The 24,054-nt window shown below is 61.8% G+C and overlaps 3 protein-coding genes and 1 long non-coding RNA gene across 4 annotated transcripts; 3 read left to right on the forward strand and 1 right to left on the reverse strand.

Moving 5' to 3' along the window:
• The first annotated feature begins 2,772 nt into the window (after positions 1–2,772).
• Positions 2,773–10,090, forward strand: LOC131591220 (intercellular adhesion molecule 5-like). Its single transcript, XM_058861700.1, has 7 exons — positions 2,773–2,830; positions 3,239–3,517; positions 4,775–5,086; positions 6,507–6,785; positions 6,893–7,489; positions 7,596–8,557; positions 9,895–10,090. Exons 1-7 carry the CDS (start codon positions 2,773–2,775, stop codon positions 9,964–9,966), a joined length of 2,559 nt encoding a protein of 852 aa, XP_058717683.1. The 3' UTR covers positions 9,967–10,090.
• A 99-nt stretch (positions 10,091–10,189) lies between these two features.
• Positions 10,190–11,724, forward strand: LOC131591312 (uncharacterized; the record flags this gene model as incomplete). Its single annotated transcript, XM_058861889.1, has 1 exon — positions 10,190–11,724. A coding segment is annotated over one exon (1,143 nt), but the record flags the coding sequence as incomplete, so codon positions are not given.
• A 5,540-nt stretch (positions 11,725–17,264) lies between these two features.
• LOC131591328 (uncharacterized) lies at positions 17,265–18,563 on the forward strand. Its single transcript, XR_009280317.1, has 7 exons — positions 17,265–17,399; positions 17,461–17,524; positions 17,577–17,750; positions 17,784–17,842; positions 17,885–17,998; positions 18,197–18,268; positions 18,447–18,563. It is a non-coding gene; the product is annotated as an uncharacterized LOC131591328 (long non-coding RNA).
• Positions 18,388–22,479, reverse strand: FDX2 (ferredoxin 2). The gene is made up of 4 exons (XM_058861899.1): positions 22,322–22,479; positions 22,105–22,211; positions 20,632–20,719; positions 18,388–18,595 (listed from the first exon to the last, which is right to left on the reverse strand). Exons 1-4 carry the CDS (start codon positions 22,435–22,437, stop codon positions 18,439–18,441), a joined length of 468 nt encoding a protein of 155 aa, XP_058717882.1. The 5' UTR covers positions 22,438–22,479; the 3' UTR covers positions 18,388–18,438.
• Between the last annotated feature and the right edge of the window lie 1,575 nt (positions 22,480–24,054).

Raw genomic sequence — 24,054 nt, forward strand, 5'->3', positions numbered from 1 at the left:
AGGGAGGGGACACGTCCCGACAATAAACGGTGGCCGGTGACATCGGCGGGATTGCGGAATTCCGGGCTGGGGGTGGCACCGGGGGGGGACCTTGGATTGTCCCAGTGTCCCCCAGGGGACATTCCCAGTGTCCCCAGTGTCCCCCCTGCCCATTCCCAGTGTCCCTCAGGGGACATTCCCAGTGTCCCCAGTGTCCCCCTGTCCATTCCCAGTGTCCCTGGATTGTCCCAGTGTCCCCCCTGCCCATTCCCAGTGTCCCCAATGTCCCCCCTGCCCATTCCCAGTGTCCCCAGTGTCCCCCCTGCCCATTCCCAGTGTCCCCAGTGTCCCTCCTGCCCATTCCCAGTGTCCCTGGATTGTCCCAGTGTCCCCCAGGGGACATTCCCAGTGTCCCCAATGTCCCCCCTGCCCATTCCCAGTGTCCCCAATGTCCCCCCTGCCCATTCCCAGTGTCCCCAGTGTCCCTCCTGCCCATTCCCAGTGTCCCTGGATTGTCCCAGTGTCCCCCAGGGGACATTCCCAGTGTCCCCAGTGTCCCCCCTGTCCATTCCCAGTGTCCCCAGATTGTCCCAGTGTCCCCCAGGGGACATTCCCAGTGTCCCCAATGTCCCCCCTGCCCATTCCCAGTGTCCCTGGATTGTCCCAGTGTCCCTCAGGGGACATTCCCAGTGTCCCCAGTGCCCCCCTGCCCATTCCCAGTGTCCCCAGTGTCCCTCCTGTCCATTCCCAGTGTCCCTGGATTGTCCCAGTGTCCCCCAGGGGACATTCCCAGTGTCCCCAGTGTCCCCCTGTCCATTCCCAGTGTCCCTGGATTGTCCCAGTGTCCCCCAGGGGACATTCCCAGTGTCCCCAGTGTCCCCCCTGCCCATTCCCAGTGTCCCCAGTGTCCCCCCTGCCCATTCCCAGTGTCCCCAATGTCCCCCCGCCCATTCCCAGTGTCCCCCAGTGTCTCCCAGTGTCCCCCCAGTGTCCCCAGATTGTCCCCCTGCCCCCCCGACCTGGCTGGGGACATTCCCAGTGTCCCCAGTTTATCCCAGCTGCCCCCCAGGGGACATTCCCAGTGTCTCCAATGTCCCCCCTGCCCATTCCCAGTGTCCCCAATGTCCCCCCTGCCCATTCCCAGTGTCCCTGGATTGTCCCAGTGTCCCCCAGGGGACATTCCCAGTGTCCCCAGTGTCCCCCATGCCCATTCCCAGTGTCCCTGGATTGTCCCAGTGTCCCCCAGGGGACATTCCCAGTGTCCCTAATGTCCCCCCTGCCCATTCCCAGTGTCCCCAGTGTCCCCCCTGCCCATTCCCAGTGTCCCCAGATTGTCCCCCTGCCCCTCCGACCCAACTGGGACATTCCCAGTGTCCCCCCAGTGTCCCCCTGGTGTCCCCCCGGTGTCCCCCCGCCCATTCCCAGTGTCCCCAGTTCGTGCCACCCCCCGCCACCGCCCGTGTCCCCTCCCCTCCCCTCCCCCCCCCGTCTGTCGCTGTCGCTTCGCCCCCGCGCGCCCGGGGGGGGGAGGGGTTCGGGTTCGGGTTCGGGTTCGGGTTCGGGTTCGGGTTCGTGTTCGGGTTTGGGGTTCGGGTTCGGGGTTCGGGTTCGGGTTCGGGTTCGGGTTCGAGTTCGGGTTCGGGTTCGGGTTCGGGTTCGAGTTCGAGTTCGGGTTCGGGTTCGGGTTTGGGGTTCGGGTTCGGGTTCGGGTTCGGGTTCGGGTTCGGGTTCGGGTTCGGGTTCGGGGTTCGGGTTCGGTTTCGGGGTTTGGGTTCGGGTTCGGGGTTCGGGTTCGGGTTCGGGGTTCGGGTTTGGGGTTCGGGTTCGGGGTTCGGGTTCGGGTTCGGGTTCGGGTTCGGGGTTCGGGTTCGGGTTCGGATTCGGGTTCGGGTTCGGGGTTCGGATTCGGGTTCGGGTTCGGGGTTCGGGTTCGGGTTCGGGTTCGGGTTCGGGGTTCGGGTTCGGGTTCCGGTTCGGGTTCGGGTTCGGGTTCGGGTTCGGGGCGGGGTTTTTATTTTGGGGGGGGTCGTGAAGCGCCGAGCAGCGGGTGGGGGTGGGGGTGGGGGTGGGGGTGGGGGTGGGGGGGGTCGGCGTGGGCGGGGGGAGGAGCAGCCCCGCGGGATCGGCGGCGGAGGAGCTGCCTTCGGCCTCAGCCGGCTCTTCCTCCTCCTCCTCCCCATCCTCATCCTCCTCATCCTCTCCTTCCTCGCCGTTTCCTTCCTCCCCTGCTCCTCCTCCCCATCCTCCTCCTCCCCATCCCCATCCTCATCCTCCTCACCTTCCCCTTCCTCGCCGTCTCCATCCATCCCCCTCCTCCTCCTCTTCATCATCCTCATCCTCTCCTTCCTCGCCGTCTCCTCCCTCCCCTGCTCCATCCCCATCCTCCTCTTCTTCCTCTCCCCATCCTCCCCATCCTCCTCCTTCCCATCCCCATCCTCATCCTCCTCACCTTCCCCTTCCTCGCCGCCTCCATCCCCATCCTCCTCTTCCTCTTCATCATCCTCCTCCTCATCTTCTACTTCCTCGCCGTCTCCTCCCTCCCCTGCTCCTCTTCATCATCCTCATCCTCATCCTCATCCTCATCCTCTCCTTCCTCGCCGTCTCCTTCCTCCCCTGCTCCATCCCCATCCTCCTCTTCTTCCTCTCCCCATCCTCCTCCTCTCCTTCCCCCTCCTCCTCCTCCTCCTCCTCCTCCTCCTCCTCCTCCTCCTCCTCCTCCTCCTCCTCCTCCTCTTCCTCCTCCTCCTCCTCCTCCTCCTCCTCCTCCTCCTCCTCCTCCTCCTCTTCCTCCCCATGGGCCCCCCCGGTCCCCCCCCGCACCTTTTGCCCCCCCTCGTTCTGGCGCTCGCAGGTAAAGGGGGGGGGGGGTTCGGGGGGGTTTTATTTGGGGAGGGGGCGTCTCTGAGGACCCCCAAAAACTCCGACCCCGTTAATTTGGGGGGGGGGGGGATCCCCGAAATCACCGCGGAGGGGGGAGGGGAGGGGAACGCGCCACCCTGGGGAGACCCCCGGGAATGGGGGGGGAGGGGGACACAGAGACCCCCCCCCAAAAAAACACCAGCGGCTCTTTTGGGGGGAGGGGGCGCAGCGGGGACCCCTAAAACCGTGGGGGGGGGGTGACACAGGGACCCCCCCCCAGACCCCAAAACCACAGAGGGGGGGACACACGGGGGGGGGAGTTTTTGGGGAGGGGGAGGAGGAGGAGGAGGAGATCCTAAATCCGGGGGTCCTGAATTTGGGGTGGGTGGGGGTCTCGCAGGGGTGGCCCGGGGCAACTTCACGGTGGTGGCGTGGCCGAGGGTGGCCGTGGTGGCCTTCGGGGGCTCGGTGGCCATCAACTGCAGCCTGAGCTCCTGCCCGGGGGGCAACGGGACCCTGGGGCTGGAGACCCCCCTGGAAGCCACCCCCGGTTCCGGGGGGCTCCGCTGGAGGAGCTTCGTCCTCCCGAACGTGTCCCGGTGGCAACCGGGCCCTGTCACCTGCTCCGGCCGCTGCGGCGACAGCGAGGCCACCGCCAGCACCGAGCTGCTGGTGTACCGTGAGTGAGAGGGGGGGACACCGGGGGACACCGGGGGGACACCGGGGAGACACCGGGGGGACAATGGGGGGGACACCGGGGAGACACCGGGGGGACACCGGGGGGACACGGGGGGTGACAGCCAGAGCTGCTCGAGGGGGTGGGGGACAACCAGGGGACCCCCGTGTCACCCCCCAGGGGGTTGGGGACAGGCGGGGGACCCCCGTGTCACCCCCGAGGGGGTTGGGGATGGGTGGGGTGACATCCGGAGCTGCTCGAGGGGGTGGGGGACAACCAGGGGACCCCTGTGTCACCCCCGAGGGGGTTGGGGACAGCTGGGGTGACATCCGGAGCTGCTCGAGGGGGTTGGGGACAGCCGGGAGACCCCTGTGTCACCCCCAGAGCTGCTCGAGGGGGTGGGGACAGCGGGGGGACCCTCGTGTCACCCCCGAGGGGGTTGGGGACAGGCGGGGGACCCCCGTGTCGCCCCCCCAGAGCTGCTGGAGCCGGTGGCAGTGGGGGGACAGCCGGGGTGACGCCCGTGTCGCCCCCCAGAGCTGCCCGAGGGGGTTGGGGACAACCAGGGGACCCCCGTGTCACCCCCGGAGCTGCCCGAGAGGGTTGGGGACAACCGGGGTGACCCCCCTGTCATCCCCGGGGGGGCTGGGGACACCCGCGGTGACCCCCGTGTCACCTCCGGGGGGTTGGGGACACCCGCGGTGACCCCCGTGTCACCCCCAGAGCTTCCCCAGCGGGTTGGGGACAACCAGGGGACCCCCGTGTCACCTCCGGGGGGTTGGGGACCCCCGCGGTGACCCCCAGAGCTGCTCGAGGGTGTTTGGGACACCCGCGGTGACCCCCGTGTCACCTCCGAGGGGGCTGGGGACACCTGCAGTGACCCCCGTGTCACCTCCCAGAGCTGCCCGAGAGGGTTGGGGACACCCGCGGTGACCCCCAGAGTTGCCCCAGCGGGTTGGGGACAACCAGGGGACCCCCGTGTCACCTCCGGGGGGTTGGGGACAGGCGGGAGACCCCCGTGTCACCCCCAGAGCTGCCCGAGGGGGTTGGGGACAACCAGGGGATCCCCGTGTCACACCCGAGGGGGTTGGGGACCCCCGCGGTGACTCTCGTGTCACCCCCAGAGCTTCCCCAGCGGGTTGGGGACAACCAGGGGACCCCCGTGTCACCTCCGAGGGGGTTGGGGACACTCGCGATGACCCCCGTGTCACCCCCGGGGGGTTTGGGGACACTCGCTGTGACCCCCGTGTCACCCCCCAGAGCTTCCCCAGCGGGTTGTGCTGGAGCCGGTGGCGGCGGTGGCAGTTGGGGACAGCCGGAACCTGACGTGTCGCGTGCTGGAGGTGGCACCGCTGCGGAACCTGACGGTGACCCTGCGGCGCGGAGCCGAAACGCTGCGCACCGAGAGCTTCGGCGACACCGAGGGCAGCGCCAGCGTGGCCGTGAGTCACCTGCTGACCGCCACCCGCGGTGACCACGGCCAGGATGTCACCTGCCACGCCGAGCTGTCCCTAAGGCCACACGGGCCGCTCTTCGCCAGAGCCGCTGTCCCCGTCACGCTCTCGGTGTTCGGTGAGTGGCGGCCTCGGGTCCCCCGCGGCCATCGGGGTCCGCTCCGGGGCTCTGGGGTTTGGGGTGGTGTCACCTCCCGGTGTCGCCTTCCCGGTGTCACCTTCCCGGTGTCACCTCCCGGTGTCGCCTCCCGGTGTCACCTCCCGGTGTCGCCTCCCGGTGTCACCTTCCCGGTGTCGCCTCCCGGTGTCACCTCCCGGTGTCGCCCCCCGGTGTCGCCTCCCGGTGTCACCTCCCGGTGTCGCCTCCCGGTGTCACCTCCCGGTGTCGCCTCCCGGTGTCACCTCCCGGTGTCACCTCCCGGTGTCACCCGATGTCACCTCCCGGTGTCACCTTCCCGGTGTCGCCTCCCGGTGTCGCCTCCCGGTGTCACCTTCCCGGTGTCACCTCCCGGTGTCACCTCCCGGTGTCGCCTCCCGGTGTCACCTCCCGGTGTTGCCTCCCGGTGTCACCGTGTCCCCTCTCGTGGTGCTCCGGGTTTTGGGGTGGTGTCACCTCCCGGTGTCACCTTCCCGGTGTCGCCTCCCGGTGTCGCCCCCCGGTGTCGCCTCCCGGTGTCGCCCCCCGGTGTCGCCCCCCGGTGTCGCCTCCCGGTGTCACCCGATGTCACCTCCCGGTGTCACCTTCCCGGTGTCACCTTCCCGGTGTCACCTCCCGGTGTCACCTCCTGGTGTCACCGTGTCCCCTCTCGTGGTGCTCCGGGTTTTGGGGTGGTGTCACCTCCCGGTGTCGCCTCCCGGTGTCACCTTCCCGGTGTCGCCTCCCGGTGTCGCCTCCCGGTGTCACCTCCCGGTGTCACCTCCCGGTGTCGCCTCCTGGTGTCACCTCCCGGTGTCACCTTCCCGGTGTCGCCTCCCGGTGTCGCCTCCCGGTGTCACCTCCCGGTGTCACCTCCCGGTGTCGCCTCCCGGTGTCGCCTCCCGGTGTCACCTTCCCGGTGTCGCCTCCCGGTGTCACCTCCCGGTGTCACCTCCCGGTGTCGCCTCCCGGTGTCACCGTGTCCCTCCTCCCGGTGCTCCCGGTTTTGGGGTCTTGTCACCACCGTGTCCCCTGGCGGGGCTCTGGATTTTGGGGCGGTGTCACCTCCCGGTGTCACCTCAGTGCTCCGGATTTTGGGTTGGTGTCACCTCCCGGTGTCGCCTCCCGGTGTCACCGTGTCCCCTCTCGTGGGGCTCTGGATTTTGGGGTGTTGTCACTCCGGATTTTGGGGTGTTGTCACTCTGGATTTTTGGGTGTTGTCTCTCTGGATTTTGGGCTGTTGTCACTCTGTATTTTGGGGTGCTGTTGCTCTGGATTTTGGGGTGTTGTTCCTCTGTATTTTGGGCTGTTGTCTCTCTGGATTTTGGGCTGTTGTCGCTCTGGATTTCGTGGCGCTGTCCCCTCCCGGTGTCACCGCCTCCCCCTCCCGGTGTCCCCTCAGCTCTCCCGGAGCCTCCTCAGCTCCAGGTCCCCTCAATCCTCGAGTCCGGAGCCGCTGTCACCGCCACCTGTCGCATCCCCGGCGCCTTCCCTGCCGGCGACACCCGCGTCACCGCCTCGCTGGACCGGCAACCGCTGAACCTCACGGTGACGGTCACCGGGGACACGGTGACAGCCAGCACCGAGCTGTCCCCGCTCCTCCCGGGCCCGCGGCTCCTCACCTGCACGGCCGCGGTGGCCACGGCGGCGAGGACGGCTCGGCGGCAGCTCCACGTTTACCGTAAGGCGGCGAGGAACGGGCGGAGGCGACCGGGGGAGAAAAACACCCTTGGGGGGTGGGGGGGAATAAAAAAAATCCCTCTGGGAATCCATGGAATGTTCCCGCAGGATTCCCAGCGCCCGTCCTGGAGCTGAGCCCGTCCTCCGCCGCTGCGGGCAGCGAGGTGACCGTCACTTGTCACACCGGGGCCACCGAGCCTCCCTCGGCGCGGCTGCAGCTCCGGGACAGCCACGGGCGGCTCCTGGCGGAGGGGCCGCAGCCCCGGTTGAACCTCACGGTACCGGCCCGGCGCCACGACAACGGCCGCCGGTTCCGGTGCCGCTCCAGCCTGGCGGTGGGTGACAGCGAGGTGACAAAAGAAGCTGAAGCTCGGCTGGAGGTGCTCTGTGAGTGCCGCGCCCACCGCCGCCGCCCCTCCGGTGCCGGTTGGCCCCGCTCCGAAATGCCGGTTTATTCCCGTAGATCTCCCGGAATTCCGGCCGGAGGCTGCCCCGGGAACCGCACGTGGCTGCGGGGGACGCGGGAGGCGCTCCGGTGCCTCGCCACCGGCAACCCCGAGCCCACCGTGGTGTGCGGCCGGCGAGGAGCGCCCGTGGCTACCGGGGAGGAGGAGCCGGTGACCCGAGCCCGGGCCGGGATTTACCTGTGCAACGCCACCAACGCCTTGGGGACACGGAGCCGCCGCGTCACCGTGAGGGTGGAGTGTGAGTGTGGCACCGGGGGTGGCACCGCGGCACCGGAGGGTCCCGCGGGGTGACCGTGTGTCCTCTCTCTGTCTCTCTCTGTGTGTGTGTGTCCCTTGTCCCCAAGATGAGCCCACGATGTCCGAGTCGGGGTGTCCGGCACGCCGGGTGTGGCTGGAGGGACAGCGGAGGGAGCTGGAGTGTCGCGCTGATGGGGACCCCGCGCCCAGCACGCGCTGCCACCGCGACAACCGCGGGGGGGACACCCGGGGTGGTGGCACCCGTGGTGGTGGCACCCGCGGTGGTGGCACCCGTGATGGTGGCACTCGTGATGGTGGCACTCGTGATGATGACACCCGTGATGGTGGCACTCATGATGGTGGCACCCGCGGTGGTGGCACCCGTGACCGTGGCACTCACGGTGGTGGTGGCACTCGTGAAGGTGGTGGCATCCATGGTGGTGGCACTGACGGTGGTGGTGGCACTCATGATGGTGGCATCCATGGTGATGACACTCATGGCAGTGCCACTCGTGTCAGTGACACCCGTGGTGGTGGCACTCATGATGGTGACACTCACAGTCGTGGTGGCACCCATGGTGGTGACATCCATGATGATGACACTCATGGCAGTGCTACTCATGTCAGTGACACCCGTGGTGGTGCCACTCACAGTGGTGGCACTCACGGTGATGCCACTCACGGTGGTGACACTCACAGTGACATCCGTGATGGTGGCACCCCTGACCATGGCACTCACGGTGGTGACACCCACGGTGGTGACACTCATGATGATGACACCCATGGCAGTGTCACCCATGGCAGTGTCACCCATGGCAGTGCCACCCACGATGGTGCCACTCACAGTGGTGACACTCACGGTGATGATGCCACTCACGGTGAAGGTGACACTCACGGTGAAGGTGACACTCACAACGGTGACACTCACGGCGGTGTCACCCATCCTGGAAGTGTCACCCGTGGCCGCAGCCCCCGCGAGTTGTCACCCGCGCTGACGGCGGCCGCTACGTGTGCAGGGCCACCAACCGGCACGGGGTGGCCACTCGGAGTGTCCTTGTCACCGTGGAGTGTGAGTGTGACACCGGGGGGACACCGGGGGGGACACCGGGGGGTGGGGACACCGCGGGGGGACACGGGGGGGACACCGGGGAGGGGACACGGGGGTGGGGACACCGCGGGGGACACGGGGGGGACACCGGGGAGGGGACACGGGGGTGGGAGAGCGGGGAGGGGACACCGGGAGGGGACACCGGGGGGAGGGGACAGCGGGGAGGGGACACCGGGGAGGGGACACGGGGGGTGGGAGAGCGGGGAGGGGGCACCGGGAGGGGACACCGGGGGTCACATCCACACCAGGGGTGGGGACACCAAGGGGGAGGGGACACTGGGGAGGGACACCGGGGGAGGACAGCGGGTGGTGACACCGGGGGGAGGGGACACCAGGGGGGAGGGGACACCAGGAGGGAGGGTGACACAGGGGAGGGGACACCGGGGGTCACATCCACACCGGGAATTCCAGCTCCCGGCACGGCCGGGGCGGGGATGAGGCAGACCCGGGGGGTACCGGGGGGTACCGGGGCGACCCCCGAGCTCGGTCCCGCTCTCCCCGGGGGGTACCGGGGAGACCCCCGAGCTCCATCCCGCTCTCCCCGGGGTGGGAGGGGAGACCCCCGAGCTCGGTCCCGCTCTCCCCGGGGTGGGAGGGGAGACCCCCGAGCTCGGTCCCGCTCTCTCCGGGGTGGGAGTGGAGACCCCCGAGCTCGGTCCCGCTCTCTCCGGGGGTACCGGGGAGACCCCCGAGCTCGGTCCCGCTCTCTCCGGGGGTACCGGGGAGACCCCCGAGCTCCACCCCGCTCTCTCCGGGGTGGGAGGGGAGACCCCCGAGCTCGGTCCCGCTCTCTCCGGGGGATACCGGGGAGACCCCCGAGCTCCATCCCGCTCTCTCCGGGGGTACCGGGGAGACCCCCGAGCTCCATCCCGCTCTCTCCGGGGTGGGAGGGGAGACCCCCGAGCTCCATCCCGCTCTCTCCGGGGGTACCGGGGAGACCCCCGAGCTCCATCCCGCTCTCTCCGGGGGTACCGGGGAGACCCCCGAGCTCCATCCCGCTCTCTCCGGGGGTACCGGGGAGACCCCCGAGCTCCATCCCGCTCTCTCCGGGGGTACCGGGGCGACCCCCGAGCTCGGTCCCGCTCTCTCCGGGGGTACCGGGGAGACCCCCGAGCTCGGTCCCGCTCTCCCCGGGGTGGGAGGGGAGACCCCCGAGCTCGGTCCCGCTCTCTCCGGGGGTACCGGGGAGACCCCCGAGCTCCATCCCGCTCTCTCCGGGGGTACCGGGGCGACCCCCGAGCTCGGTCCCGCTCTCCCCGGGGTGGTCTCACCACTCCCGCCCCCTCCCCAATTCCCAGACCGCCCCAGCATCGCCGAGCGCGGCTGCCCCGAGCGGCGCCTGTGGCTGGAGGGGACCCCGGCCCAGCTGAGCTGCGCCGCCAGCGGGAACCCCCCTCCCCTCGTCAGCTGCTCCAAACTGCGCGACCCCCGAGACCCCCAAAACTCCACCGACCTCGGGGACCCCCGAGACCCCCCAAACGTCACCCGAGCCCACGCCGGGACCTACCAGTGCCGGGCCAGCAACGCTCACGGCTCCGCCGTCCGCAACATCACCGTGGCCGTGGAGTGTGAGTGGCGGACGAGCTTTAATTTAAATTTTTTTGGGGTGAAAACCTCGGGATTTGGGGTCATTCCCGATTTATTTTGTCACCAGACGGCCCCGCCGGTGTCACCCTGCGGGTTTTACCCTCGGCCAACATCACCCGAGGCAGCGTTTTCACCGTGGATTGCGGTGCCGAGGGGGTCCCGGCTCCCTCCTTCAGTTGGGCGCTGCCCCCAGCCCCAAATCTGCGCCTGGGACCCGACAACCGCTCGGTGACGGTGACCGGAGCCACGGCGGCCAACCGGGGAGTTTACACCTGCACGGCGAGCAACCGGCACGGCCGCACCGCCGCCAGCGTCCTGGTCAGGGTGGATGGTGAGGAGAGGGGTGTGAGGGGAGGGTTCCCGGTGTCACCGGGGCTGTTCACGGTGTCACCGGGGCTGTTGGTGGTGTCAGCGGTGGTTCCTTGGTGTCACCAGGGCTGTTCCTGGTGTCACCGATGGTTCCTTGGTGTCACTGGGGCTGTTCATGTTGCCACCAGGGCTGTTGGCGGTGTCACTGGGGTTGTTGGCGGTGTCACCGGGGCTGTTCACGGTGTCAGCGGTGGTTCCTTGGTGTCACCAGGGCTGTTCCTGGTGTCACTGGGGCTGTTCACGGTGTCACCGGGGCTGTTGGCAGTGTCACCGGTGGTTCCTTGGTGTCACCGGGGCTGTTCCTGGTGTCAGCGGTGGTTGCTTGGTGTCACCAGGGCTGTTGGCGGTGTCACCAGGGCTGTTCATGGTGTCACCAGTGGTTCCTTGGTGTCACCAGGGCTGTTCATGGTGTCACCAGGGCTGTTCCTGGTGTCACCGGTGGTTCCTTGGTGTCACCGGGGCTGTTCCCGGTGTCACCGGGGCTGTTCCTGGTGTCACCGGTGGTTCCTTGGTGTCACCGGGGCTGTTCATGGTGTCACCGGTGGTTCCTTGGTGTCACCGGGGCTGTTCACGGTGTCACCGGGGCTGTTGGTGGTGTCACCGGTGGTTCCTTGGTGTCACCAGGGCTGTTGGCGGTGTCACTGGGGTTGTTGGCGGTGTCACCGGGGCTGTTCATGGTGTCAGCGGTGGTTCCTGGTGTCACCGGGACTGTTCCCGGTGTCACCGATGGTTCCTTGGTGTCACCGGGGCTGTTCATGGTGTTACTGGGGCTGTTGGTAGTGTCACCGGTGGTTCCTTGGTGTCACCAGGGCTGTTCCCGGTGTCACCGGGGCTGTTGGTAGTGTCACCGGTGGTTCCTTGGTGTCACCAGGGCTGTTCACGGTGTCACCAGGGCTGTTCACGGTGTCACCAGGGCTGTTGGCGGTGTCGCCGGTGGTTCCTTGGTGTCACCGGGGCTGTTCCTGGTGTCACTGGGGCTGTTCCCGGTGTCACCGGGGCTGTTCATGGCGTCACCGATGGTTCCTTGGTGTCACCGGGGCTGTTCCCGGTGTCACCGGGGCTGTTGGCGGTGTCACCGGGGCTGTTCATGGTGTCACCGGGGCTGTTCATGGTGTCACTGGTGCCATTTCCCGGTGTCACCGGCAGTTCCCGGTGTCATTTCCCGGTGTCACCTGCACCATTTCCCGGTGTCACCGGTGTCACCAGCGCTATTTCCTGGTGTCACTGTGTTTCCCAGTGCCATTTCCCGGTGTCACCTGCACCATTTCCTGGTGCCATTTCCCGGTGTCACTGGTGCCATTTCCCGGTGTCACCGGCAGTTCCCGGTGCCATTTCCCGGTGTCACCGGCGTTTCCCGATGCCATTTCCCGGTGTCACCGGCAGTTCCCGGTGCCATTTCCTGGTGTCACCGGCGTTTCCCGGTGCCATTTCCCGGTGTCACCGGCGTTTCCCGGTGCCATTTCCCGGTGTCACCAGCAGTTCCCGGTGCCATTTCCCGGTGTCACCAGCACCATTTCCCGGTGCCATTTCCCGGTGTCACCGGTGTTTCCCGGTGCCATTTCCCGGTGTCACCAGCACCATTTCCCGGTGTCACCGGCGTTTCCCGGTGCCATTTCCCGGTGTCACCGTCCCCGTTTCCCCGCAGAGAGCTGGCTGGCGGTGCTGGCGGCGCTGGGAGCCGTGGCTGCCGCGGTGTCGCTGGCGCTGGCGGCGGCCGGGGGTTATTACCTGAAAACCACGGCGTGCAAGAAGGGCGAGTACAACGTGCGCGACGCCGAGGGATCCTCCGAGGCCGCCTGTCTGCACCGGCACCGCGGCGACGCCGCCGAGGTGTTCGGGATCCAGCTCACGCAGCCCTGAGACACCAAAATCCCACATTTCGGGTGTTTTTTGGGTGTTTTTGGGTGTTTTTGGGATGCCAAAACATCACCAGGTGTTCGGGATCCAGCTCACGCAGCCCTGAGGCACCAAAATTCCACATTCTGGGGGGGTTTTGGGTGTTTTTGGGTGTTTTTTGGGTGTTTTTGGGATGCCAAATCATCCCCAGGTGTTCGGGATCCAGCTCACGCAGCCCTGAGACAACAAAATTCCACATTTCGGGTGGTTTTTGGGTGTTTTTGGGGTGTTTTTGGGTGTTTTTTGGTGTTTTTGGGATGCCAAAGGTTCCTCCAAACATCCCCAGGTGTTCGGGATCCAGCTCACGCAGCCCTGAGACACCAAAATCCCACATTCCAGGACGTTTTTGGGTGTTTTTGGGGTGTTTTTGGGGTGTTTTTGGGATGCCAAAGCTGCCCCAAACAGCCCCAGGTGTTCGGGATCCAGCTCACGCAGCCCTGAGACACCAAAATTCCACGTTCCGGGAGGTTTCTGGGTGTTTTTGGGTGTTTTTGGGAGGGTGAGGATGCCAAAAATTCCCCCAAAACTCCAAAATTTCCCGGGAGGTGTTCAGGATCCAGCCATGCAGCCCTGAGACACCAAAATTCCACGTTCTGGGGGGTTTTGGGTGTTTTTGGGATGCCAAAACATCTCCAGGTGTTCGGGATCCAGCTCACGCAGCCCTGAGGCACCAAAATTCCACATTTTGGGTGGTTTTTGGGTGTTTTTGGGTGTTTTTGGGGTGTTTTTGGGTGTTTTTTGGTGTTTTTGGGATGCCAAAGGTTCCTCCAAACATCCCCAGGTGTTCGGGATCCAGCTCACGCAGCCCTGAGACACCAAAATTCCACATTTCGGGTGGTTTTTGGGTGTTTTTGGGTGTTTTTGGGATGCCAAAACATCTCCAGGTGTTCGGGATCCAACTCACGCAGCCCTGAGACACCAAAATTCCACATTCCAGAGGTTTTTGGGTGTTTTTGGGGTGTTTTTGGGAGGGTGAGGATGCCAAAAGTTCCTCCAAAGCTCCAAAATTCCACATTCCAGGAGGTTTTCGGGTGTTTTTGGGTGTTTTTGGGTGTTTTTGGGATGCCAAAACATCCCCAGGTGTTCGGGATCCAGCTCACACAGCCGAGACACCAAAATTCCACATTTCGGGTGTTTTTGGGTGTTTTTGGGTGTTTTTGGGACGCCAAAACATCCCCAGGTGTTCGGGATCCAACTCACGCAGCCCTGAGACACCAAAATTCCACATTCCAGGAGGTTTTTGGGTGTTTTTGGGTGTTTTTGGGTGGTTTTGGGTGTTTTTGGGACGCCAAAACATCTCCAGGTGTTCGGGATCCAGCTCACGCAGCCCTGAGACACCAAAATCCCACATTCCAGGAGGTTTTTGGGTGTTCTTGGGTGTTTTTGGGGTGGTGAGGATGCCAAAAATTCCCCAAAATTCCACAGGGAAGGTTTTGGTACCCAGTTCACCCATCCATGATCCAGGAACCCCCAAAATCCCGGACCCAAAGAGTTTTTGGGTGGTTTTGGGTGTTTTTTGGGTGTTTTTGGGATGCCAAAACATCTCCAGGTGTTCAGGATCCAGCTCACACAGCCCTGAGACACCAAAATTCCACATTCCAGGAGGTTTTTGGGTGGTTTTGGGTGTTTTTGGGGTGGTGAGGATGCCAAAAATTCCCCAAAATTCCACGTGGAGGATTTTGGTACCCAGCTCACCCATCCATGATCCAGGAACCCCCAAAATCCCGGACCCAGAGAGGTTTTTGGGTGTTTTTGGGTGTTTTTGGGAAGGTGAGGATGCCAAAAATTCCCCAAAATTCCACGTGGAGGATTTTGGTACCCAGCTCACCCATCCATGATCCAGGAACCCCCAAAATCCCAGACCCAGAGAGGTTTTGGGGTGTTTTTGGGTGTTTTTGGGTGTTTTTGGGATGCTAAAACATCTCCAGGTGTTCGGGATCCAGCTCACGCAGCCCTGAGACACCAAAATTCCACATTCCAGGAGGTTTTTGGGTGGTTTTGGGTGGTTTTGGGGTGTTTTTTGGGAAGGTGAGGATGCCAAAAATTCCCCAAAATTCCACGTGGACGATTCTGGGATCCAGCTCACCCCACCAGAACCCAGAACCCCCAAAATTCCACACCCCAGAGAGGTTTTGGGGTTTTTTTGGGGTGTTTTTGGGGTGTTTTTGGGGTGTTTTTTGGGGTGAAGATGCCAAAAATCCCCCCAAATCCACCCCAAAACTCCGCAGGGAGGATTTTGACCGGGTCCATCCCCATTCCAGGGGGTTTTGGGGGTCCCCAGACCCCCCCAAACCCATCCCAGGGAGATTTGGGGGTCCCCAGAGCCCCCCAACCCCATCCCAGGGGAATTTGGGGGTCCCCAGAGCCCCCCAACCCCATCCCAGGGGATTTTAGGGGTCCCCAGACCCCCCCAAACCCATCCCAGGGGGTTTTGGGGGTCCCCAAACCCCCCCAAACCCATCCCAGGGGGGATTTGGGGGTCCCCAAACCCCCCCAAACCCATCCCAGGGGATTTTAGGGGTCCCCAGACCCCCCCAAACCCATCCCAGGGGGTTTTGGGGGTCCCCCAAACCCATCCCAGGGGATTTTGGGGGTCCCCAGACCCCCCCAAACCCATCCCAGGGGAATTTGGGGGTCCCCAAACCCCCCCAATCCCATCCTAGGGGGTTTTGGGGGTCCCCAGACCCCCCCAAACCCATCCCAGGGGGGATTTTGGGGGTCCCCCAATCCCATCCCAGGGGATTTTAGGGGTCCCCAAACCCCCCCAACCCCATCCCAGGGGGGTTTTGGGGGTCCCCAGACCCCCCCCCAACCCCATCCCTGGGGGATTTTGGGGGTCCCCCAAACCCATCCCAGGGGATTTTGGGGGTCCCCAAACCCCCCCAAACCCATCCCAGGGGATTTTAGGGGTCCCCAGACCCCCCCCAAACCCATCCCAAGGGATTTTGGGGGTCCCCAGAGCCCCCCAACCCCATCCCAGCGGGGATTTGGGGGTCCCCCAAACCCATCCCAGGGGGTTTTTGGGGTCCCCAGACCCCCCCAAACCCATCCCAGGGGGGATTTGGGGGTCCCCAGAGCCCCCCAACCCCATCCCAGGGGATTTTGGGGGTCCCCAGACCCCCCCAAACCCATCCCAGGGGATTTTGGGGGTCCCCAGACCCCCCCAACCCCATCCCAGGGGGTTTTGGGGGTCCCCAACCCCATCCCAGAGGGGATTTTGGGGGTCCCCAAAACCCCCAAACCCATCCCAGGGGATTTTGGGGGTCCCCAGACCCCCCCAAGCCATCCCAGGGGGTTTTGGGGGTCCCCCAACCCCATCCCAAGGGATTTTAGGGGTCCCCAGAGCCCCCCAAACCCATCCCAGGGGATTTTGGGGGTCACCAGAGCCCCCCAAACCCATCCCAGGGGATTTTAGGGGTCCCCAGACCCCCCCAACCCCATCCCAGGGGATTTTAGGGGTCCCCCAAACCCATCCCAGGGAGATTTGGGGGTCCCCAGACCCCCCCAAACCCATCCCAGGGGAATTTGGGGTCCCCAGAGCCCCCCAAACCCATCCCAGGGGGGATTTTGGGGTCCCCAGACCCCCCCAAACCCATCCCAGGGGATTTTGGGGGTCCCCCAATCCCATCCCAGGGGATTTTGGGGGTCCCCAGACCCCCCCAAACCCATCCCAGGGAGATTTGGGGGTCCCCAGACCCCCCCAAACCCATCCCAGGGGATTTTGGGGTTTTTTTTGGGGGTGCAATATCCAGGATGAGGAGGGGTCCCCCCATTAATGGGGAGGGGGTTTGGGGGGGTCCCCAAGGGGATTTTTTTGGGGGGATTTTGAAGGATTTGGGGGCGTGGCACAACTCAGGGTTTTTGGGGGGGGGGAAGCGACAGCAGAGAAATGAAATTAATGAAATTAATGGAATTAATTAATTAAAATTAATGGAATAAATTATCTTGTCTTGATGGGAGACCCCCCCCAGACCCCCGGGACCCCCCCAATTTCCAGGTGGGAATTTTGGGGAGAACAGGACTGGGAACCCCAAAAATGGGACTGGGAACCCCAAAAAAGGGTCTGGGAACCCCAAAAATGGGAGAGGAACCCCAAAAATGGGACTGGGAACCCCAAAAATGGGGCTGGGAACCCCAAAAAGGGACTGGGAATCTCAAAAATGGGACTGGGAACCCCAAAAAGGGACTGGGAATCCCTAAAATGGGACTGGGAACCCCAAAAATGGGACTGGGAACCCCAAAAATGGGACTGGGAACCCCTAAAAGGGACTGGGAACCCCAAAAATGGGACTGGGAATCCCAAAAATGGGACTGGGAACCCCAAAAATGGGACTGGGAATCCCAAAAAAGGGATTTGGAATCCCAAAAAAGGGATTTGGAACCCCAAAAATGGGACTGGGAACCCCAAAAATGGGACTGGGAACCCCAAAAGGGGACTGGGAACCCCAAAAATGGGACTGGGAACCCCAAAAATGGGACTGGGAACTCCTAAAAGGGACTGGGAACCCCAAAAATGGGACTGGGAACTCCTAAAAGGGACTGGGACACCAAAAAGGGACTGGGAACCCCAAAAATGGGGCTGGGAACCCCAAAAGGGAACTGGGAACCCCAAAAATGGGACTGGGAACCCCAGAACAGGGGGGTTCAGGGGGTATCAATGGGGTTTTTGGGGGGTTTTGGGGTTTTTAGGGTGTTTCAATGGGATTTTTGAGTATTTTTGGGGTGGTTTTGGGGTTTTTTTTGGGGTGTTCAGGGGGTATCAATGGGGTTTTTGGGGGTTTTGGGGTTTTTTGGGGGTTTTTAGGGTGTTTCAATGGGGTTTTGGGTGGTTTTTGGGGGTTTTTGGGATATTTTTAGGGTTTTTTGGGGTACATCAATGAGGTTTTGGGGGCTTTTTGGGGTTTTTGGGGTACATCAATGAGGTTTTGGGGGTTTTTGGGGTATTTTTGGGGTTTTGGGGGTATTTTTGGGGTTTTTGGGGTACACCAATTAGGTTTTGGGGGCTTTTTGAGTTTTTTGGGGTACATCAATGAGGTTTTGGGGGTATTTTTGGGGTTTTTTGGGTACATCAATGAGGTTTTGGGGGCTTCTTGGGGTATTTTTGGGGTTTTTGGGATACATCAATGAGGTTTTGGGGGGTTTTTGGGGTTTTTGGGGTACATCAATGAGGTTTTTGAGTTTTTTGGGGTACATCAATGAGGTTTTGGGGTTTTTTGGGTATTTTTATCTGTTTTTGGGGTTTTTGGGGTACATCAATGAGGTTTTGGGGGGTTTTGGGGGTTTTTTGGGGTACATCAATGAGGTTTTGGGGGTTTTTTTGGGGTACATCAATGAGGTTTTGGGGGTTTTTGGGGTTTTTGGGGTACATCAATGAGGTTTTGGGGGCTTTTTGGGGTATTTTGGGGGTTTTTGGGGTACATCAATGAGGTTTTTGAGTTTTTTGGGGTACATCAATGAGGTTTTGGGGGTATTTTGGGGTTTTTGGGGTACATCAATGAGGTTTGGGGGTATTTTGGGGGTTTTTGGGGTACATCAATGAGGTTTTGGGGGGTTTTTGGGGTTTTTGGGGTACATCAATGAGGTTTGGGGGTATTTTTGGGGTTTTTGGGGTACATCAATGAGGTTTTTGGGGTATTTTTGGGGGTTTTTGGGGTACATCAATGAGGTTTTGGGGTATTTTTGGGGGTTTTTGGGGCACATCAATGAGGTTTTGGGGGCTTTTTGGGGTTTTTGGGGTACATCAATGAGGTTTTGGGGTTTTTGGGGTACATCAATGAGGTTTTGGGGGTATTTTTGGGGTTTTTGGGGTACATCAATGAGGTTTTGGGGCGTTTTTGGGTATTTTTATCTGTTTTGGGGGGTTTTTGGGGTACACCAATGAGGTTTTGGGGGGCTTTTTGAGTTTTTTGGGGTACATCAATGAGGTTTTTGGGGTATTTTTGGGGGTTTTTGGGGTACATCAATGAGGTTTGGGGGGTTTTTGGGGTACATCAATGAGGTTTTGGCACGTGCCCATCCACGTAGAAATTCCGTGTGAGCCGGGGCAGCTCGATGCGCGCTCCCTCCATGGCGGGGCTGAGGCTGAGCTGACAGCCCAGGCGAGAATTCTCCCGCAGCAGCGGCGCCTGGTCCAGCAGATCCTCCTCCCTGGGGGGCACCCGGCACCGTCAGGGGGTCCTGGGGGGGTTTGGGGGGGTCCCAGGGGGGTTTGAGGGGTCCCAGGGGGGTTTGGGGAGTTTTGAAGGGGTCCTGGGGGGGTTTGGGAGGGTCCCAGGGGGGTTTGGGGGGTCCCAGAGGGGTTTGGGGAGTTTTGAAGGGGTCCTGGGGGGGTTTGGGGGGGTCCCAGGGGGGTTTGGGGGGTCCCAGGGGGGTTTGGGGAGTTTTGAAGGGGTCCTGGGGGGGTTTGGGGGAGTTTTGAGGGGTTTGGGGGGTCCCAGAGGGGTTAGAGGGGTCCTGAGGGGTCCTGGGGGGGCTTTTGGGGAGGTTTTGGGGGGCTCCTGGGGGGTTTTGGGGGGGTCCCGGGGGGTCCCAGAGAGGTCCTGAGGGGGTTTGGGGGGGTCCCGGGGGGGCTTGGGGGGGTCCCCAAGGGCTCCCGGGGGGGTCCCAGGGGGGTTTGGGGGGGTTTTGGGGATTTTTGAGGGGTCCTGAGGGGTCCCAGGGGGGTTTGAGGGGTCCTGAGGGGTCCTTGGGGGGGGTTTGAAGGGTCCCGGGGGGTTTTAGGGGGGTTTGGGGGAGTTTTGAGGGGTCCTGAGAGGTCCCAGGGGGATTTTGGGGAGGTTTGAGGGGTCCTGAGGGGGTTTGGGGCGAAATCTCGGGGGTTTGGGGGGCTCTTGGGGGGGTCCCGGGGGGCTTTGGGGGGGTCCCAGGGGGGTTTTGGGGAGGTTTGAGGGGTCCTGAGGGGGTTTGGGGCGAAATCTCGGGGGTTTGGGGGGATCTTGGGGGGGGGTTTGGGGGGTCTCAGGGGGGTTTGAGGGGTCCCGGGGGGCTTTGGGGGGGTCCCGGGGGGGTCTGAAGGGTCCTGAGGGGTCCCGGGGGGGTCCTGGGGAGGTCCAGGGTGTCCCGGGGGGGTTTGGGGGGGTTTTGGGGGGTCCCGGGGTGGTTTTGGGGGGGTTTGAGGGGTCCTGAGGGGTCCCGGGGGGTTTTAGGGGAGTCCCGGGGGTGTTTGGGGGGTCCCGGGGGGTTTTGGGGGGGGTCCTGGGGGGTTCTGGGGGGGTCCTGGAGGGGTTTGAGGGGGTCCCGAGGGGGTTTTGGGGGGGGTCCTGGGGCGTTTTGGGGGGGTCCTGGAGGGGTCTGGGGGGTTTTGGGGAGTCCCGGGGGGTTTTGGGGGGGTCCTGGGGATGTCCAGGGAGTCCCGGGGGTGTTTGGGGGGTCCCGGGGGTGTTTGGGGGGTCCCAGGGGTGTTTGGGGGGTCCCGGGGGTGTTTGGGGGGTCCCAGGGGTGTTTGGGGGGTCCCGGGGGTGTTTGGGGGGTCCCAGGGGTGTTTGGGGGGTGCCGGGGGTGGTTTTGGGGGTCTGGGGGGGTCCCGGGGGGTTTTGGGGGTGTTTTGGGGGGGTTTTGGGGGTCCCGGGGGGTTTTGGGGCTCTGGGGGGGTCTGGGGGGGGTTTTGGGGGTGTTTTGGGGGTGTTTTGGGGGGGTCCCGGGGTGGTTTTGGGGGTGTTTTGGGGGTCTGGGGGGGTCTGGGGGTGGTTTTGGGGGTGTTTTGGGGGTGTTTTGGGGGGGTCCCGGGGTGGTTTTGGGGGTGGTTTTGGGGGTCTGGGGGGGTCTGGGGGCGTCTGGGGGTGTTTGGGGGGTCCCGGGGGTGGTTTTGGGGGTGTTTTGGGGGTGTTTTGGGGGGTCTGGGGGGGTCTGGGGTGGTTTTGGGGGTGTTTTGGGGGTGTTTTGGGGGGTCCTGGGGTGGTTTTGGGGGTGTTTTGGGGGTGTTTTGGGGGTCTGGGGGGGTCTGGGGGTGTTTTGGGGGGGTTTTGGGGGTGTTTTGGGGGTCCCGGGGGTGGTTTTGGGGGTCCCGGGGTGGTTTTGGGGGTGTTTTGGGGGTGTTTTGGGGGTCCTGGGGTGGTTTTGGGGGTGTTTTGGGGGTGTTTTGGGGGTCTGGGGGGGTCTGGGGGTGTTTTGGGGGGGTTTTGGGGGTGTTTTGGGGGTCCCGGGGATGTTTTGGGGGTGTTTAGGGGGTCCGGGGGTGCCGTTACCGCTCGTCGGGCGCCGGGAGCCGGCTCAGGTGGGGCTCGCTGATGTAAACGTGACAGGTGGAACAGGCCAGGGAGGCCTCGCAGGCACCTGGGGGAGAACCGGAGTGAGAACGGGAACGGAAACGGGAAACGGGAACTGGGAGTGAGAACGGGAAATGGGAAATGGGAAACGGGAAACGGGAACTGGGAAATGGAACTGGGAATGGAACCGGGAGTGAGAACGGGAACGGAAACGGGAAATGGAACCGGGAAACGGGAATGGAACCGGGAGTGAGAACGGGAACGGAAACGAGAATGGAACCGGGAATCGGGAAATGGGAACAGAACCGGGAAACGGGAATGGAACCGGGAATGGAACCGGGAGTGAGAACGGGAATGGGAAATGGGAAATGGGAAATGGAACTGGGAATGGAACCGGGAATGAGAACGGGAAACAGGAAATGGGAACCGGGAACCGGGAACGGGAAATGGGAACCGGGAACGGAACCGGGAAATGGGAAATGGGTACCGGGAAACGGGAATGGAACCGGGAATGGAACCGGGAATGAGAACGGGAACGGAAACGAGAATGGAACCGGGAATCGGGAAACGGGAATAGAACCGGGAAATGGGAAACGGGAAATGGGAATGGAACCGGGAATGGAACCGGGAAATGGGAAATGGGAACCGGGAACTGGGAACAGAACTGGGAGTGAGAACAGGAAACGGGAAACGGGAATGGAACCGGGAAACGGGAATGGGAACGGAACCGGGAACGGAACCGGGAAACGGGAAATGGGAAACGGGAACAGAACCGGGAAACGGGAAATGGGAACAGAACCGGGAATGGAACCGGGAGTGAGAACGGGAAACGGGAAATGGGAACAGGGAACTGGGAAATGGAACTGGGAATGGAACTGGGAATGGAACTGGGAGTGAGAACGGGAACTGGGAAATAGAACCGGGAAATGGGAACTGGGAAATGGGAACCGGGAACTGGGAAATGGAACTGGGAATGGAACCAGGAGTGAGAACGGGAACAGAACCGGGAAATGGGAAATGGAACTGGGAATGGAACTGGGAGTGAGAACAGGAAACGGGAAACGGGAACCAGGAAATGGGAACTGGGAACCGGGAACAGAACCGGGAGTGAGAACGGGAAGCAGGAGCCGGGAAACAGGAAACGGGAAACGGGAAATGGAACCGGGAATGGCACTGGGAACCGGGAATGGAACCAGGAACAGAACCGGGAACCCCCTGGGAACCCCCCCGCCAGGAACCCCTCGGGAATGACACCGGGAATCTCCCCGGGAATGACACCGGGACCCCCCCGGGAAGGCCCCGTTAGCACCGGGACCGCTCTGTGGGAACCGGGAGCCTCTCAGAACCCTCCTGGCAGCACCGGGGGGGCCGAGAATTCCCCCGTTCCCGTTCCCATCCCCGTTCCCGTTCCGGTTCCGGTTCCCGGTGCCGGTTCCGGTTCCCGCTCCTCACCCTCCAGCTCCAGCCCGTGCCGCTGCGCCAGGTGCAGCACGTTGTCCCCGGTTCTGCCTCTCACCGGCACCTCCCGCCCCTCCCGGTCCACGAACACGACGTTAACCCTGAGGAAACCGGCGGGGGGGGGCAGGGGAGGGGCACACACGACACCGGGCTCAGCACCGGCACTCGCTGCCCGCTCCCGCCGCCCCGGGAGGGCGTCCCCGGTACCCACACGGCGGCTTCGGGCTCTTCGACCGCGGCTCGGCCGCTGCTGAGGCTGCGGGAAACGCCCCGGAGCAGCCGCTGCGTCACGGAGCCGCCGCTCGCCGCCGCCATGGGCGCCGCCATGTTGGGCGCCACGTGACCGGCATCACGTGATACGACACGAGACGTTTGGGGGCGTGGCCAAAGCGCGCGCGTGCGTGAGTGGGCGTGGCCAATACGTGCGCGTGCGTAAAGTGGGCGTGGCCATCGCGGTCGGGTGGGCGTGGCCAAGCCTCGAGTGGGCGTGGCCAAAGCCGCGAGTGGGCGTGGCCAAAGCCGCGTTTTAAAGCCGGGACGCGAAATTTGGGGAGAAATCGGAAAATTTTGGGGGTCCCGGAGGGGAATTTTGGGATTCTGGGAGGAAAAAAAATCCCAAATAAAAGCGAAAAAAATTTCAAAATAAAAACAAAAAAAATTTAAAATAAAAATAAAAATAATTCAAAATAAAAACAAAAAAAATTCAAAATAAAACTCCCCAAAATCCCAAATTTCGAGCCAAAAATCCCAAATAAAAACCCCCCAAAAAATCTCAAATAAAAATAAAAAAAAAATCCCCAAATTTCGACCCCAAAAAATCCCAAATAAAAACAAAAAAACTTTCCAAAATAAAAACTCCAAAACCCCCAAATAAAATAAAAAAAAATCCCAAATCCAGACACCAAAAAATCCCAAATTTCGACCCAAATATCCCAAATAAAAACCCCCCAAAAAATCCAAAATAAAAACCAGAAAAAATCCCAAACTCAGACCCCAAAAATCCCAAATAAAAACCCCCAAAAAACCCAAATAAAAACCGAAAAAACCCCAAATTTCGACCCCAAAAATCCCAAATAAAAACCCCCAAAAATCCCAAATAAAAACCAAAAAAATCCCAAATAAAAACCCCCAAAAACCCCAAATAAAAACCGAAAAAACCGCAAATTTCGACCCCAAAAATCCCAAATAAAAACCCCCAAAAAATCCAAATAAAACCCCCAAAAATCCCAAATAAAAACCCCAAAAAATCCCAAATTCAGACCCCAAAAATCCCAAATAAAAACCGAAAAAATCCAAATAAAAACCGAAAAAATCCCAAATTTCGACCCCAAAAATCCCAAATAAAAACCCCCAAAAATCCAAATAAAAACCAAAAAAAACCCAAATAAAAACCCCAAAAAATCCAAATAAAACCCCCCCAAAAAACCCCAAATAAAACCCAAAAAAACCCCAAATTTTGACACCAAAAATCCCAAATAAAAACCCCAAAAATCCAAATAAAACCCCCAAAAAACCCCAAATAAAACCAAAAAAAATCCCAAATTTTGACACCAAAAATCCCAAATAAAAACCCCCCAAAAATCCAAATAAAACCCCCAAAAATCCCAAATAAAAACCCCCAAAAAATCCCAAATTCAGACCCCAAAATTCCCAAATTTCGACCCAAAAATCCCAAATTCCGGAGCCCAGGGATTTTTTTTTTCCATCTTTTATTTCGGGACCCTTCGGATCCCCCCCAAAAAAATCCCGGGAATTCTCCTCAATTCCCAACCCTCCCCCACCCCAAATTCCCGGGATTTTCCCCCTCAAATCCCAATTTTTTTTTGGGGGGGGAACAGCAGGAAATAAATAAAGGAATTTTTGGGAATAATTCCCAAATTTGGGAATAATTCCCAAAAATCCTCATAAAGTGCTGGGTTTGGGTTTTTTTTTTAAATGGAATTC

The sequence above is a fragment of the Poecile atricapillus genome, chromosome 39, assembly GCF_030490865.1.
Source record: "Poecile atricapillus isolate bPoeAtr1 chromosome 39, bPoeAtr1.hap1, whole genome shotgun sequence".
In the NCBI taxonomy this organism is placed as follows: domain Eukaryota; kingdom Metazoa; phylum Chordata; class Aves; order Passeriformes; family Paridae; genus Poecile; species Poecile atricapillus.

Excerpts from the sequence above, each read along its gene's own strand:
- LOC131591220 (XM_058861700.1), top strand. The coding sequence starts at position 2,773 with ATGGGCCCCCCCGGTCCCCCCCCGCACCTTTTGCCCCCCCTCGTTCTG. Across the intron at positions 6,786-6,892 it reads GCGGCAGCTCCACGTTTACC|GATTCCCAGCGCCCGTCCTG; the intron begins GTAAGGCGGCGA and ends ATGTTCCCGCAG. Across the intron at positions 8,558-9,894 it reads TGTCCTTGTCACCGTGGAGT|ACCGCCCCAGCATCGCCGAG; the intron begins GTGAGTGTGACA and ends CCCAATTCCCAG.
- FDX2 (XM_058861899.1), bottom strand. The coding sequence starts at position 22,437 with ATGGCGGCGCCCATGGCGGCGGCGAGCGGCGGCTCCGTGACGCAGCGG. Across the intron at positions 22,212-22,321 it reads GAAGAGCCCGAAGCCGCCGT|GGTTAACGTCGTGTTCGTGG; the intron begins GTGGGTACCGGG and ends CGGTTTCCTCAG. Across the intron at positions 18,596-20,631 it reads CTCCCGGCGCCCGACGAGCG|GGAGGAGGATCTGCTGGACC; the intron begins GTAACGGCACCC and ends GGTGCCCCCCAG.